This window comes from Stegostoma tigrinum, chromosome 43 (assembly GCF_030684315.1).
Source record: "Stegostoma tigrinum isolate sSteTig4 chromosome 43, sSteTig4.hap1, whole genome shotgun sequence".
Classification (NCBI taxonomy): domain Eukaryota; kingdom Metazoa; phylum Chordata; class Chondrichthyes; order Orectolobiformes; family Stegostomatidae; genus Stegostoma; species Stegostoma tigrinum.
In genome coordinates this window covers 5,826,066-5,839,145 of record NC_081396.1, presented here as the reverse complement: position 1 = coordinate 5,839,145, position 13,080 = coordinate 5,826,066, and the positions used below count along the sequence as shown (strand labels likewise).

At 50.5% G+C, this 13,080-nt stretch overlaps 1 protein-coding gene across 2 annotated transcripts; it reads right to left on the bottom strand.

Moving 5' to 3' along the window:
- Positions 1-763: 763 nt before the first annotated feature.
- Positions 764-9,023, bottom strand: LOC125449171 (gastrula zinc finger protein XlCGF17.1-like). 2 transcript variants are annotated; one of them, XM_048524850.2, is made up of 2 exons: positions 8,951-9,023; positions 764-3,055 (listed from the first exon to the last, which is right to left on the bottom strand). In XM_048524850.2, exon 2 carries the CDS (start codon positions 2,962-2,964, stop codon positions 1,846-1,848), a length of 1,119 nt encoding a protein of 372 aa, XP_048380807.2. In that variant the 5' UTR covers positions 2,965-3,055; positions 8,951-9,023; the 3' UTR covers positions 764-1,845. The 2 variants fall into 2 exon arrangements, with proteins under 2 accessions (XP_048380807.2, XP_059497868.1); XM_059641885.1 differs by lacking the exon at positions 8,951-9,023 and adding an exon at positions 8,840-8,950.
- Positions 9,024-13,080: the final 4,057 nt, after the last annotated feature.

Genomic DNA, 13,080 nt, shown 5'->3' with positions numbered 1-13,080 from the left:
CTTGCCCTGTATCTAAAATCCCTCATTCCTGCTATCATTCTCCTTTGCAGATCTTTGAGATGCTTTGGGAGTGGCATGCAGTGCCTTATAGTGTTGGGGACACGGGTTCGATTCCATCCTTGGGTGAGTGTCTGTGTGGAGTTTCCACATTTTCCCCCCATGTCTGCATGGGTTTCCTGCAGGTGCTCCGGTCTCCGCCCATAGTCCAAAGATGTGTAGGTTAGGGTGGGGTGACCATGCTAAATTGCCAATAGTGTCCAGGAATATTCAGGCTAGGGGGGTTAGCCATGGGAACTACATGGTTATAGGGATGGCGTGGGTCTTCCTCTTTGGATGTGTGGTGCAGATTCAATGGGCTGAATGGCCAGCCTTCTCACTGTAAGGATTCCATTGAGTACAAGAGGGAAACATATTCACAGGGATAAAGGATTGGACTTGAACAAGAAAGTAAAAGTAAACGGATTTTTTTTGGGTTGAAAAGCTATCAACTAGTGGATTGTCATTGGGTTCAGCAGTGGGCCTTCAACTCTGCGTAATTTATTTCAATGATTTGGATATATGGACCAAATGTTTTGTAGCCAAATTGGGAACTGTGGCATTGTTGAGGTCTGGAGCTTTCAGTGGCAAGGCAGTGGGGGAATTCAAGTGTGACTCTGGTGTTGCGCATTGATATACAAACATTGAGGAGACCGAGCCCTCATGGGGAAAGGCCAGCGTGAAGCATCCGCAGGCCCATGGCTAAAGAAGGGATGTAATGCTGAACTCTTAACTCTCTTACTTTATTTTTTCTGCTTTGTAGCTAAGATTTTGTACCGAGGTACATTTGTACCTAAAGATGGTGCCGGGAAAGGCAACATCGTACACTTTTTGCTTTACTCCTGTATCCCTGTACTTGACAGCACGTGATAATAAACCTAACTCGAAAACAAAAAATTGCTGATGACACCAAGATAGGTGGGAATGCAAGTTGACAAGAAAAGACAGCAGAGACTGCCAAGAGGTCTAGGTCGGTGAAACAAGTCGGCAGTGGGATATAACTTCGGAAAATGTTGTCCAATTTGGCGGGAAGAACATCGAGGTATAGAAGGAACTGAGTGTCCCAAACAAGGATGATAAGATTGACCCTTCCATCGAAGACCGGGCTCAGTGCGTGGAAAGAATGCAACATTTTTTTCCGCATAAATGACAATTGGGCGAAGTTGAAAAGCAAATCCAAATACAAGAATCATATAAAGTTTGTCTGCAGCTAATGGGAGGCAAATAAATTGTTCTCATTGATTGCACAGGGAATGCAAAATAAAGGCAGGGACTTTTTGCTGCATTTGCATGGAGCATATGTGACACCGCATCTTGAGTGCAGTGCAGTTTTGATCCCCTCATTTCAAGAAAGCAGCTCAGAGAAGGATCACTCGACTCATTCCTGGGATGCAGGGTTTAACTTATGAAGAGCAAAACAGCGCACATCTTTACCCATTTGAGTTTGGAAGGATGAAAGGGGATTCATTGAAACATTGAGATCCTGAGGGTCCTAACAGGGTAGGAATGAAAGGATGCTTCCTCCGAGACAGCAGAGGTGTCGGAGAAACCAGTCTAAGAATTTAAGAAAAAGACATCTGGTTCTAGGACAGAGATGAGGACTTTCTTTCTGTCAAAGAGTCAACTGGGTGTTGAATTTATTCAAGGTCACATTCCACATATTGTTAGCAGTCAAGGGAATCAAGGGGTAGAGAGGAAAGTGCAATGGAGGTCATAACCAGAGCAGCCACCATCTTCTTGAATCGTGAAGCAGGCTCAGACGGGCTGAATGCCTCCTCCTGCTCCTAGGTGCCTCCTTAGTTCCTGGAATTATTTGTGAACGCGCTGGTGCCTCAGCAGAGTGGACGACTGAGTGAATCCCTTCCCGCACTCGGAGCAGGTGAACGGCCTCTCCCCAGTGTGAACACGCCGGTGTTCTGCCAGGTCGGACGATCTCCGGAACCCGGTGCCGCAGTGGGAGCATCGGTAGGGCCTCTCGTCGGTGTGAACGCGCTGGTGAAGCATCAGTTCTCCGGAGCTTTTGAAGGTCTTCCCGCAGTCCGGGCACCGGAAGGGTCTCTCCTCGGAGTGAACCCGCTCGTGTATCTGCAGGTGGGACGACTGAGCGAAGGCCTTCCCGCACTCGGAGCAGGCGAATGGCCTCTCCCCGGTGTGGACCCGCTGGTGGACGGCGAGCTGAGAGGACTGCTTGAAGCTCGCCCCACAGCGGGGGCATGCGAACGGCCTCTCCCCAGTGTGGACCCGCCGGTGCTTCGTGAGGGCCGATGGCGTCTTGAAGCTGGCCCCGCAGCGGGAGCAGCGGAACGGCCGCTCGTCGGTGTGGACCCGCCGGTGGGACGTCAGGTCCCGGGGGCTCTTGCAGCGCTTGCCGCAGTCTGGGCACCCGAAAGGCCTCTCGTCGGTGTGGACCCTCCGGTGCGTCAGCAGCATGGATGAATCGGTGAAGCGCTTGCCGCACTCGGCGCAGGCGAACGGCCTCTCCCCGCTGTGGGCTCTCCGGTGCCTCTGCAGGCTCGACAGCTCGGTGAAGCCCTTGCCGCACTCAGCGCAGGCGAACGGCCTCTCCCCGGTGTGAACCCTCCGGTGCCTCAGCAAGTGGGACGATTCTGCGAACCCCTTCCCGCACGCCGAGCAGCGGAACCGCCTCTCCCCAGTGTGGACCCGTTGGTGCTTCTGCAGGCTGGATGACTGAGCAAATTGCTTCCCGCACTCGGGGCAGGCGAACTGCCTCTCCCCTGTGTGGCTGCGCTGGTGGGATTCCAGGTAGCACGGGTAACGGAAGGCCTTGCCGCAGCACCCGCACTTCCACGGCTTCTCCCCGGCACGACCGCATTTGTGTTGGGACAGGTCAGGCTGTGCGAAGCCTTGCCCGCACCTGGAACACGCGTGTGATTTCTCCATGCTGCACGCAGATCTCTCTCCTTCCATGCTCAGTATTCCACTTCGGACAACTTTGGGCGAGCCATCCGTGAAGTTTAGTTTTGAGTTTCCTGCCCTGAAGTCCTCCTTTTCTAATCACCTGTAAGGTTCATCAAAACAGGGGGAGAGAATGAAAAGAAAGGGAGTGATAGCGAGCCCACCAATTGAGCTGAATGAATCTGATCATCACTGGTAGAACAAGGTGTAGAGCTGGATGAACACAGCAGGCCAAGCAGCATCAGAGGAACAGGAAGGCCGATGTTTCAGGCCTAGAACCTTCTTCAGAAATGTTCATAAAAAGTTTCTGAAGAAGGGTCTAGGCCCGAAGGGTCTAGCCTTCCTGCTCCTCTGATGCTGCCTGGACTGCTGTGTTCATCCAGCTCCACACCTTGTTTATCTCAGATTCCCCAGCATCTGCAGTTCTTACTATCTCTGGTCATCACTGGTGTTGGGTGTCAGCAGAAAGGGAACATGAAGGCTACCCGATTGTCATAACAGACCTAACAGGTTCACGGATGTTGATCAGAGAAGGAAGGGTCCAACCCGAAACATCAGCTTTCCTGCTGCTCTGATGCAGCTTGGCCTGCCGTGTTCATCCAGCTCTACACCCTGTTATCTCAGATTCTCCAGCATCAGCAGTTCCTATATCTCTGGTGTAGGCTTAGAATCCCTGCAGTTTGGCCCTTGAGTCCACACAACTCTCTGAACAGCATCCCACCCAGGACCAACCCCCAACACCTTGACCCTGTAACCCAACATTTACCACGGCTATTGCACCCAGCCTGCACATCTTTGGACTGTGGGAGGAAACCGGAGCACCCAGACAAAACTCACGCAGACATGGAGAAAATGTGCAAACTCCACAAAGACAGTTGCCCGAGGGTGGGATTGAACCTGGCGCTGTGAGTCAGCAGTGCTAACCATGGAGCTATCTCTCCTGCTCCCTTCTCTTTCTCTTCTCCCATTCAGGCCATAGCTTTGCATATATCCATGGTGATCTAGTGGTAACAATTCGGCTCTAATACCACCACAATCCAAGTTCCCTTCACTGGTAGGGAATGTCAGTTTATGGGCAGCACAGTGGCTCGTGGTTATCACTGCAATTAGCCTCACAGTATTAGGGACCCTGGTTTCAATTTCACCCTTGGGCGACTGTCTGTGTGGAGTTTGCAACTTCTTCCCCTGTGACTGTGTGAGTTTCCTCTGGGTGCTCCAGTTTCTCCCACAACCATGTGCAGATTAGGTGGATATGAAAATGCAGGGTTACAGGGATAGGGTAGGGAGTTGTGCCTGGGTGGGATGCTCTTTGGGGGGGTTGGTGTGGACCTGATGGGCTGAATGACCTGTTTCTGCACTGTAGAGCATGTATAATCCCTCACTTCAAGAGGTAGCTCAGCTTGAGGGTCAGGTAAAGGGTCATCACGCGATAAGAAACTGGCCCTAGAAATGGTAGATGCATCGACAGTCAACTTTCTAGATTGTATGCATTCTGGAACAGGTCCTATCCATTGAAGGGTAGTTAACCTAATCCTACGATTTAAAAGATGGGGTAGAGAGAAAACCGGGAGTTACAATCAGTCTGACACCGCTAGTGGTGAAAATGCTGAAGTCCATTATAAAAGATTTAATAGCTGGACATTAGGAAAACAATAGCAGGATTGGACAGAGACAGTATGGATTTATGAAAGGACAGTCGACAAATCTACTGGAATGTTTTGATTATGTAACTAGTTGTTGATAAAGGGGAGCCAGTAGATGTGGTTTACTTGGACTTTCAGAATAAAGTCTCATGTAAAATATTAACACGTAAAATTATAGCACATGGGACAAGGGGGCGTGTGCTAATATGGACAGAAAACTAGTTGGCAGACTCAAAACAAACAGTAGGAATAAACAGCTCATTTTCTGAACAGTAGCCAGGGACTGCTGGAATACTACAGATATCAGTACTTGGATCACAGCTAATCACAACACATATATAATAATTAAGATGACAAAACTGTGAGTATATCTCCTGACTTGCAGATGACACCAAGCTGGGTGGGAAGGTGAACTTTGAGGAGGATGTTGAGATGCTTTTGTATGATTTGAACTGGCTGACTGAGTGGGTAAATGCATGGCAGATGAAGCATAATGAGGTTAAATATGAGGGTTTTTGGCAGCAAAAACAGGAAAAGAGATTAGCTGAATGGTGATAGACTGGGAAAGGGGGTGGTACAATAAGACCTGGGTGTCCCTGTACACCTGTCACTGAAAGTATGCATGTGGGTGAAGAAACCAGATAGGTTATTGGCCTTCAAAGTGAGAGGATTCGAGTACATGTGCAGGGGTGTCTTGCTGCAATTGTTACAGGGCCTTGTGAGACCACATTTAGAGTATTGTGTGCAGTTTCAGTCTCCTTCACTGAGAAATGATGTCTTGAGAGTAGATCAGGTGAATTGCATGTGTCTTCAAGATTTCAAGGCTAGGGGCATATTTTTAAGGTGAAAGGAGAAAGATTTAGAAAAGACACAAGAGGCTAGTTTTTTACATGTGGGAATTGCTCGTGTGTGGAATGAAATTCCAGAGGAAGTGGTGGATGTGGGTAAAGTTACAACATTTAAAGGGCATTTAGGTAACTACATGAATAAGAAATGTTTGGAGGGGTATGGGCCAAGCACAGGCAGGTGACACTAGCTTAGTTTGGGATCATGGTCAGCATGGACTGATTGGACTGAGGGTTTATTTCTGTGCTCTTTGACAGTGGACAGTGTGCAACAAGGGTCTACCAGGCTTTTATCAGATTCACTGGAAGACAGGACTGACACGTGAAGGGAGACTGGTTCAGTCAGGAGCAAATTCACTGGAGCTTAGAAGAATGAGGGGGCAACTCATGACAACCTGTAAAATTCTGACAGGACTGCAGTTCCCATTATCTCTGTTCCAGAGGACTAGTCAGGGCCAGGGATCACGATCTCAATGACATGGGGTAGGACTGAGGTGAGGAGAGATTTCTTCAGCCAGAGAGTGGGTGAGCCTGTTTCACTATCGCTCACAGAAAGTGGCAGGGACCAAAACATTGAATGATTTCAAAAATGAATTAGATATAGTCCTTCAGGCTACTGGGATCAAAGCGGGAAGTGGGTGGGAAGCAGAGGGACAGGATGCTGTGTTGGTGATAATGGGAACTGCAGATGCTGGAGAATCCAAGATAACAAAGTGTGGAGCTGGATGAACACAGCAGGCCAAGCAGCATCTCAGGAGCACAAAAGCTGACCTTTCGGGCCTAGACCATTCATCAGAAAAGGGGGATGGGGAGAGGGTTCTGGAATAAATAGGGAGAGAGGGGGAGGCGGACCAAAGATGGAGAGAAAAGAAGATAGGTGGAGAGGAGAGTATAGGTGAGGAGGTAGGGAGGGGATAGGTCAGTCCGGAAGATGGACAGGTCAAGGAGGCGGGATGAGGTGGTAGGTAGGAAATGGAGGTGTGGCTTGAGGTGGGAGGAAGGGATGTGTGAGAGGCAGAACAGGTTAGGGAGGCAGAGACAGGCTGGCCTGGTTTTGGGATGCAGTGGGGGGAGGGGACGAGCTGGGCTGGTTTTGGGATGCAGTGGGGGGAGGGGACGAACTGGGCTGGTTTTGGGATGCGGTGGGGGAAGGGGAGATTTTAAAGCTTGTGAAGTCCACATTGATACCATTGGGCTGCAGGGTTCCCAAGCTGTTCCTGCAACCTTCGGGTGGCATCATTGTGGCACTGCAGGAGGCCCATGATGGACATGTCATCTAAAGAATGGGAGGGGGAGTGGAAATGGTTCGCGACTGGGAGGTGCAGTAGTTTGTTGCGAACCGAGCGGAGGTGTTCTGCAAAGGATGTTGTGTTGGATGATCAGGCTGAATGGCCGGACAGGCTCCTGCTTCCACTTTCGATGCAGTTGCCAATCTGAGTGAAGAGATAATGGGAACTGCAGATGCTGGAGAATTCCAAGATAATAAAATGTGAGGCTGGATGAACACAGCAGGCCAAGCAGCATCTCAGGAACACAAAAGCTGACGTTTCGGGCCTAGACCCTTCATCAGAGAGGGGGATGGGGAGAGGGAACTGGAATAAATAGGGAGAGAGGGGTAGGCGGACCGAAGATGGAGAGTAAAGAAGATAGGTGGAGAGAGTATAGGTGGGGAGGTAGGGAGGGGATAGGTCAGTCCAGGGAAGACGGACAGGTCAAGGAGGTGGGATGCTACCTACTAACCTCATCCCACCTCCTTGATAATAAAATGAGAGGCTGGATGAACACAGCAGGCCAAGCAGCATCTCAGGAGCACAAAAGCTGACGTTTCGGGCCTAGACCCTTCATCAGAGAGGGGGATGGGGAGAGGGAGCCGGAATAAATAGGGAGAGAGGGGGAGGCGGACCGAAGATGGAGAGTAAAGAAGATAGGTGGAGAGAGTATAGGTGGGGAGGTAGGGAGGGGATAGGTCAGTCCAGGGAAGACGGACAGGTCAAGGAGGTGGGATGAGGTTAGTAGGTAGCTGGGGGTGCGGCTTGGTGTGGGAGGAAGGGATGGGTGAGAGGAAGAACCGGTTAGGGAGGCAGAGAAAGGTTGGACTGGTTTTGGGATGCAGTGGGTGGGGGGGAAGAGCTGGGCTGGTTGTGTGGTGCAGTGGGGGGAGGGGACGAACTAGGCTGGTTTAGGGATGCAGTAGGGGAAGGGGAGATTTTGAAACTGGTGAAGTCCACATTGATACCACTAGGCTGCAGCGTTCCCAGGCGGAATATGAGTTGCTGTTCCTGCAACCTTCGGGTGGCATCATTGTGGTACTGCAGGAGGCCCATGATGGACATGTCATCTAGAGAATGGGAGGGGGAGTGGAAATGGTTTGCGACTGGGAGGTGCAGTTGTTTGTTGCGAACTGAGCGGAGGTGTTCTGCAAAGCGGTCTCCAAGCCTCCGCTTGGTTTCCCCAATGTAGAGGAAGCTGCAACGGGTACAATGGATGCAGTATACCACATTGGCAGATGTGCAGGTGAACCTCTGCTTAATATGGAAAGTCATCTTGGGGCCTGGGATGGGGGTGAGGGAGGTGGTGTGGGGGCAAGTGTAGCATTTCCTGCGGTTGCAGGGGAAGGTGCCGGGTGTGGTGGGGTTGGAGGGCAGTGTGGAGCGAACAAGGGAGTCACGGAGAGAGTGGTCTCTCCGGAAAGCTGACAGGGGAGGGGATGGAAAAATGTCTTGGGTGGTGGGGTCGGATTGTAAATGGCGGAAATGTCGGAGGATGATGCGTTGTATCTGGAGGTTGGTAGGGTGGTGTGTGAGAACGAGTGGGATCCTCTTAGGGCGGTTGTGGCGGGGGCGGGGTGTGAGGGGAACCTAACCCTCCTTCCACTGGCCCCTTCACCCGCTTCCAACACAAGTCCTCCTCCTGGACACCACCCCCAGGCCTCCTACCCTCCCTCGACCTCTTCATCTCCAGAAGTTACCCACCTCCTTGACCTGTCCATCTTCCCTGGACTGACCTATCCCCTCCCTACCTCCACACCTATACTCTCCTCTCCATCTATCTTCTTTTCTCTCCATCTTCGGTCTGCCTCCCCCTCTCTCCCTATTTATTCCAGTTCCCTCCCCCCATCCCCCTCTCTGATGAAGGGTCTAGGCCCGAAACGTCAGCTTTTGTGCTCCTGAGATGCTGCTTGTCCTGCTGTGTTCATCCAGCCTCACATTTTATTATCTTGCCAATCTGAGTGAATTCCACTTCAGCCCCTCGTTGCTGTCGCCCCCTACAAAGATGGCGGCCGAACGCCCACCCAACCTTTGTTCCCCAATAAAGATGGCGACGCGCACGCGCACCATCTCACACCCAACAAGATGGCGGCCGTGAAGTGAGCCGAAAGACGGGAGTTCAGGCACCAACCCCGGACAAGAGGAGGGACCCGGTCAGTTCTGCCCTGAGTGTACTCTTCGCTCGATGTTACTTTCGCAGACTTCCCCAGCCCCGCTCCGCCCCTTGCTGCCTCCGTCTCACCGATTTTTGGAGCCGAGCAGGAACCGTTCGCCATCGCGGGTCCTCATCCTGCGCACGCTCCGTTCGCCCCCCCCGCCCCACACCCGCACGGCGCCTGCGCACTGCTCTCCTCGGGTGCAAATGGGCATCATTCCCCCTTGCAGGCAGTGAAGGGGCTCTGCGTTCTTCCCATGGGGGGAATCAACCTGAAACAGTCGGCCCTTCAATTCTAATTGCTGTGGAAAGCATGCAACATGCCAAACAAAAACTGAAACCCAGCGCGAGGGGCACAGACAAGGTCCTTGCCCCAGGGCAGGGGAGTCCAAACCTAGAGGGCAGAGGTTGAAGGTGAGGGGGGGGGGATATTTTAAAGGCACCTGAGGGTAACGTTTTCACTCAGAGGGTACACGGAAGGAGCTGCCGGAGAAAGTGGTGGAGATAGGGGGAACTGCAGATGCTGGAGAATCTGAGAGAGCAGAGTAAGTGGGGGAGGCAGGTGCAATTATAACATCTAAAAGACATTTGGATCGGAAGGGTTTAGAGAGATTTGGACCAAACTCACGAAAATGGGACAAGTTTAGTTTGGGGAACTTGGTTGGTGCAGACGTGTTGGGCCAAGCGAAGGGTTTAGGCCCGAAACATTGACTTTCCTGCTCCTAGGATGCTTTCTGACCTGCTGTGATTTTCCTGCTCCACGTCACGGTATACGGTAAATGGAAAAGTCCTGGGGAAAATTGATGCACAGAGAGATCTGGGTGTTCAGGCCCGTTGTACCCTGAAGGTGGCAACGCAGGTCGATAGAGTGGCCAAGAAGATATATGGCATGCTTTCATTCATCAGCGGGGATGTTGAGTACAAGATTTAGCAGGTCATGTTACAGTTGTATAGACTTTGGTTCGACCATATTTTGAACACTGCATACAGTTCTGGTCACCACATTTCCAAAAGGATGTGGATGCTTCAGAGACGGTGCAGAGGAGGTTCACCGGGATGTTGCCTGGTTTGGAGGGCACTAGCTATGAAGAGAGATTGAGTAGATTAGGGTTATTTACATTAGAAAGACGGAGGTTGAGGGGGGACCTGATTGAGGTCTACAAAATCGTGAGATGTACAGGCAGGGTGGATAGCAAGAATTCATTTCCCAGAGTGGGGGACTCAATTAATAGGGGTCACAATTCAGAGGTGAGAGGGGAGAAGTTGAAGGGAGATATGCGTGGAAAGTTCTTTATGTGGAGGGTGGTGGGTGCCTGGAACATGTTCCCAGCGGAGGTGGTAGAGGCAGGCATCATAGTGTCATTTAAGATATATTTAGACGGATACACAAAGAGGCAGGGAACAAAACAGAGGGATACAAATCCTTGGAAAATAGGCAACATGTTTAGAAAGAGGATATGGATTGGCACAGGCTTGGAGGGCTGAAGGCCCTGTTCTTGTGCTGTAATTTTCTTTGTTCTATTTATTGACTAATGTGATAAAGAGCCTGGGTGTAGTTGAGAATGGCTGACTGTGTTAAAGCAACTGATGTCATCGAAGGACTGGGTGTGGGCTGTGTAAAAAAACACGAGAGGATGGAATCTCACAATATCAACAGCATTAGAATCGACCTTTGGTGTTCAGACTCTGACGTTGTTGACACAAAAACAGAAGTTGCTGGAAAAGTTGAGTGGGGTCAGGCAGCATCTGTGAAGAGAAACTAGAGTTAACATTTTGGGTCTGTTGACCGTTAGTTAGAACTGATGCTAACTAGGAAAATATTGGTTTATATGCAGAAGATAGTGGGGGAAGGAGTAAGGAGTAAACAGTAGCTGGGGATAGAACCCAAAGAAAGAGAAGAACAGAAAAAACAAATTTTGGGGCTGGATGAGCACAGCATCTAAAGAGCAAAAAACCTGACGTTTCGGGCCTAGACCCTTCATCAGAAAAGAAAACAAGAGCAGTGGACAGAAAAAGGAGTAGATAATCATCTGTCTAGAAGGGTGAACAGTTGTTAATGGAGACTTTTAGTAGCCAACAATAGGCAGTGTATATTGGCAGACTATTGATAACAAGGCCTTGTCTGTGGGGTGGTGGGCTATGACATGGGACAGTTCAGGCCCTAAAATTATTGAACTCAATATTGAGTCCAGGGGGCTGCATTGTCCCCAAGCAGAAAATGAGGTGTTGTTCTTCCAGCATACATTGAGCTTCGTTGGAACACTGCAGCAAGCCTGAGACAGAGATGTTGGCCAGGGAATAGGGTGGTTTGTTAAAGAGGCAGGCAACTGGAAGCTCGGGGTCTTTTTTTGCGGGCAGAATGTAGATGTTCTGCAAAGCGATCATCTATGCTGTGTTTCCCCATTATAGAGGAGACCACATTGTCAGCAGCGAATGCAGTAGACTGGATTCTTGGAAGTGCAGGTGACTGCTGCTCTACCTGGATGGTACGTTTGGGTCTATAGATACTGAGGAGGGAGCAGGTGAATGGGCAGGTCTTACACCGATGGTGGTTGCAGGAGAAGATGCCTTGAGGCTGGTGGGAGTGAAGGAAGAGAGGAACAGGGTGTCCTGGAGAGAACGGTCCCTGCGGAAGGCGAACAAGGGAAGAGAGGGGAATATGTGTATGGTGGTGGCATCTCGCAGGAGGTAGCAGAAATGGTGGCTGATGATCTTCTGGATGTGAGTGCTGGTAGGATAGTAGGTAAGTACAAGGGGAACGCTAATGCTGTTGCGGGAGGGAAGAGTGGGGTTGAGGGGACGTGTGGGAGATGGTTTGCACCCAGTTGAGGGCTCTATTGACAACCGTACTAGGGAATCATTGGCTGAGGTGGAAATTGGACGTTTTGGAGACTCCGTTGTCGAAGTTGTTCTCATTGGAACACGTGCAACAGAGACAGAAGAACTAGAGAATGCAATGGAGTCTTTACAGGAAGGATGTATAGCCCAGGTAGCTGTGGGAGTCGGTGGGTTTATAGTGGATATTAGTGGTCAGTCTGTTCCCAGAAATGGAAACAGAGATGTCGAGGAAGGAGTTGGAGATAGACCAGATGAAAGTGAGGGTGAGGTGGAAATTTGGAAGCAAAATCGCTGAACTTTTCCAATGCCGGATGAGAGAGGGAAGCAGCACTGATGATATCATCGATATATTGGGGAAGGAGTTGTGGGTTGCGACCAGAATAGGACTGGGACAAGAGGAATTTTCCATGTACCTCATGAAGAGACAGGCACAGCTGGGGGCCTGTGCAGATATCTGTGGCCACTCTTCTTAAGTGAAGAAAGTGAGAGGAGTTAAAATATAAGTTATGGAGGGTGAGGAAGAGTTTGGCTAAGTGGAGGAGGGTCATGGTGAGTGGGGACAGTTCAGGCCTTTGTTCCAAGAAGAAGTGGAGAGTCCTAAGACCATCCTGGTCTAAAGGGATTGCACATCCAGAGTTAATGAATGGAGCCTGCATACTGGAAATTAGGGTAAAGCATCAGAGGAATTGTAGACGTGCATGGGCAGGGACTGGATTCGGGGAGAAAAGATCCAGACAAGGTAGGAAGAGATGAGTTTTATGGTGCAGGCTGAAACAATGAGTCTACCCAGGCAGCCCCTGTTTTTGAATTTTTGGAAGGAGGTAGCTCTGCACGGCTGAGGGACTATCAGCTTGGAGGCAGTGGTGACGGGGGCAGGGTGATCACCAAATGAAATGAGGTCAGTGACTGCAGTTGTTACAATGTTCTGTGGTGAACTCACGGTCCAAGTGAAGATCGGGAGAGGTATCTGAGAGCTGGCGCTCAACCTCAGCAATGTAGAGGTGGGTATGCCAGACTACGACAGCACCCCCCTGTCAGCAGGCTTGTTAACAAAGCCAGGCTTGGAGCTTAAGGAGATAGGTTGGATTGGGTGAAGCGGGGGATAAGAAATCAAGGTGACCAATGTCATGTCTGTCATTTTCAATGAACAGATCGAGTGCAGGAAAAAGGCCAGCGGGAGGGGTCCAGGTGGAGGGAGACTGTTGGAGCTGGTCTGCGGAATGAAGAAAGGACTCTTGTCCAAATTAATGGGCATGGAGGAAAAGATGGCAGAAGATGAGTTTGACACCATATCTTCATTAAGGTGGGGATGCAGAGGGATAAAGCTGAGACTTTTGCTGAGTACAGAGCTTTCAGCATCAGAGTGGAAGGTTAGGAGG

Coding starts and splice junctions, on each gene's coding strand:
- LOC125449171 (XM_048524850.2), bottom strand. CDS start 2,964: ATGGAAGGAGAGAGATCTGCGTGCAGCATGGAGAAATCACACGCGTGT.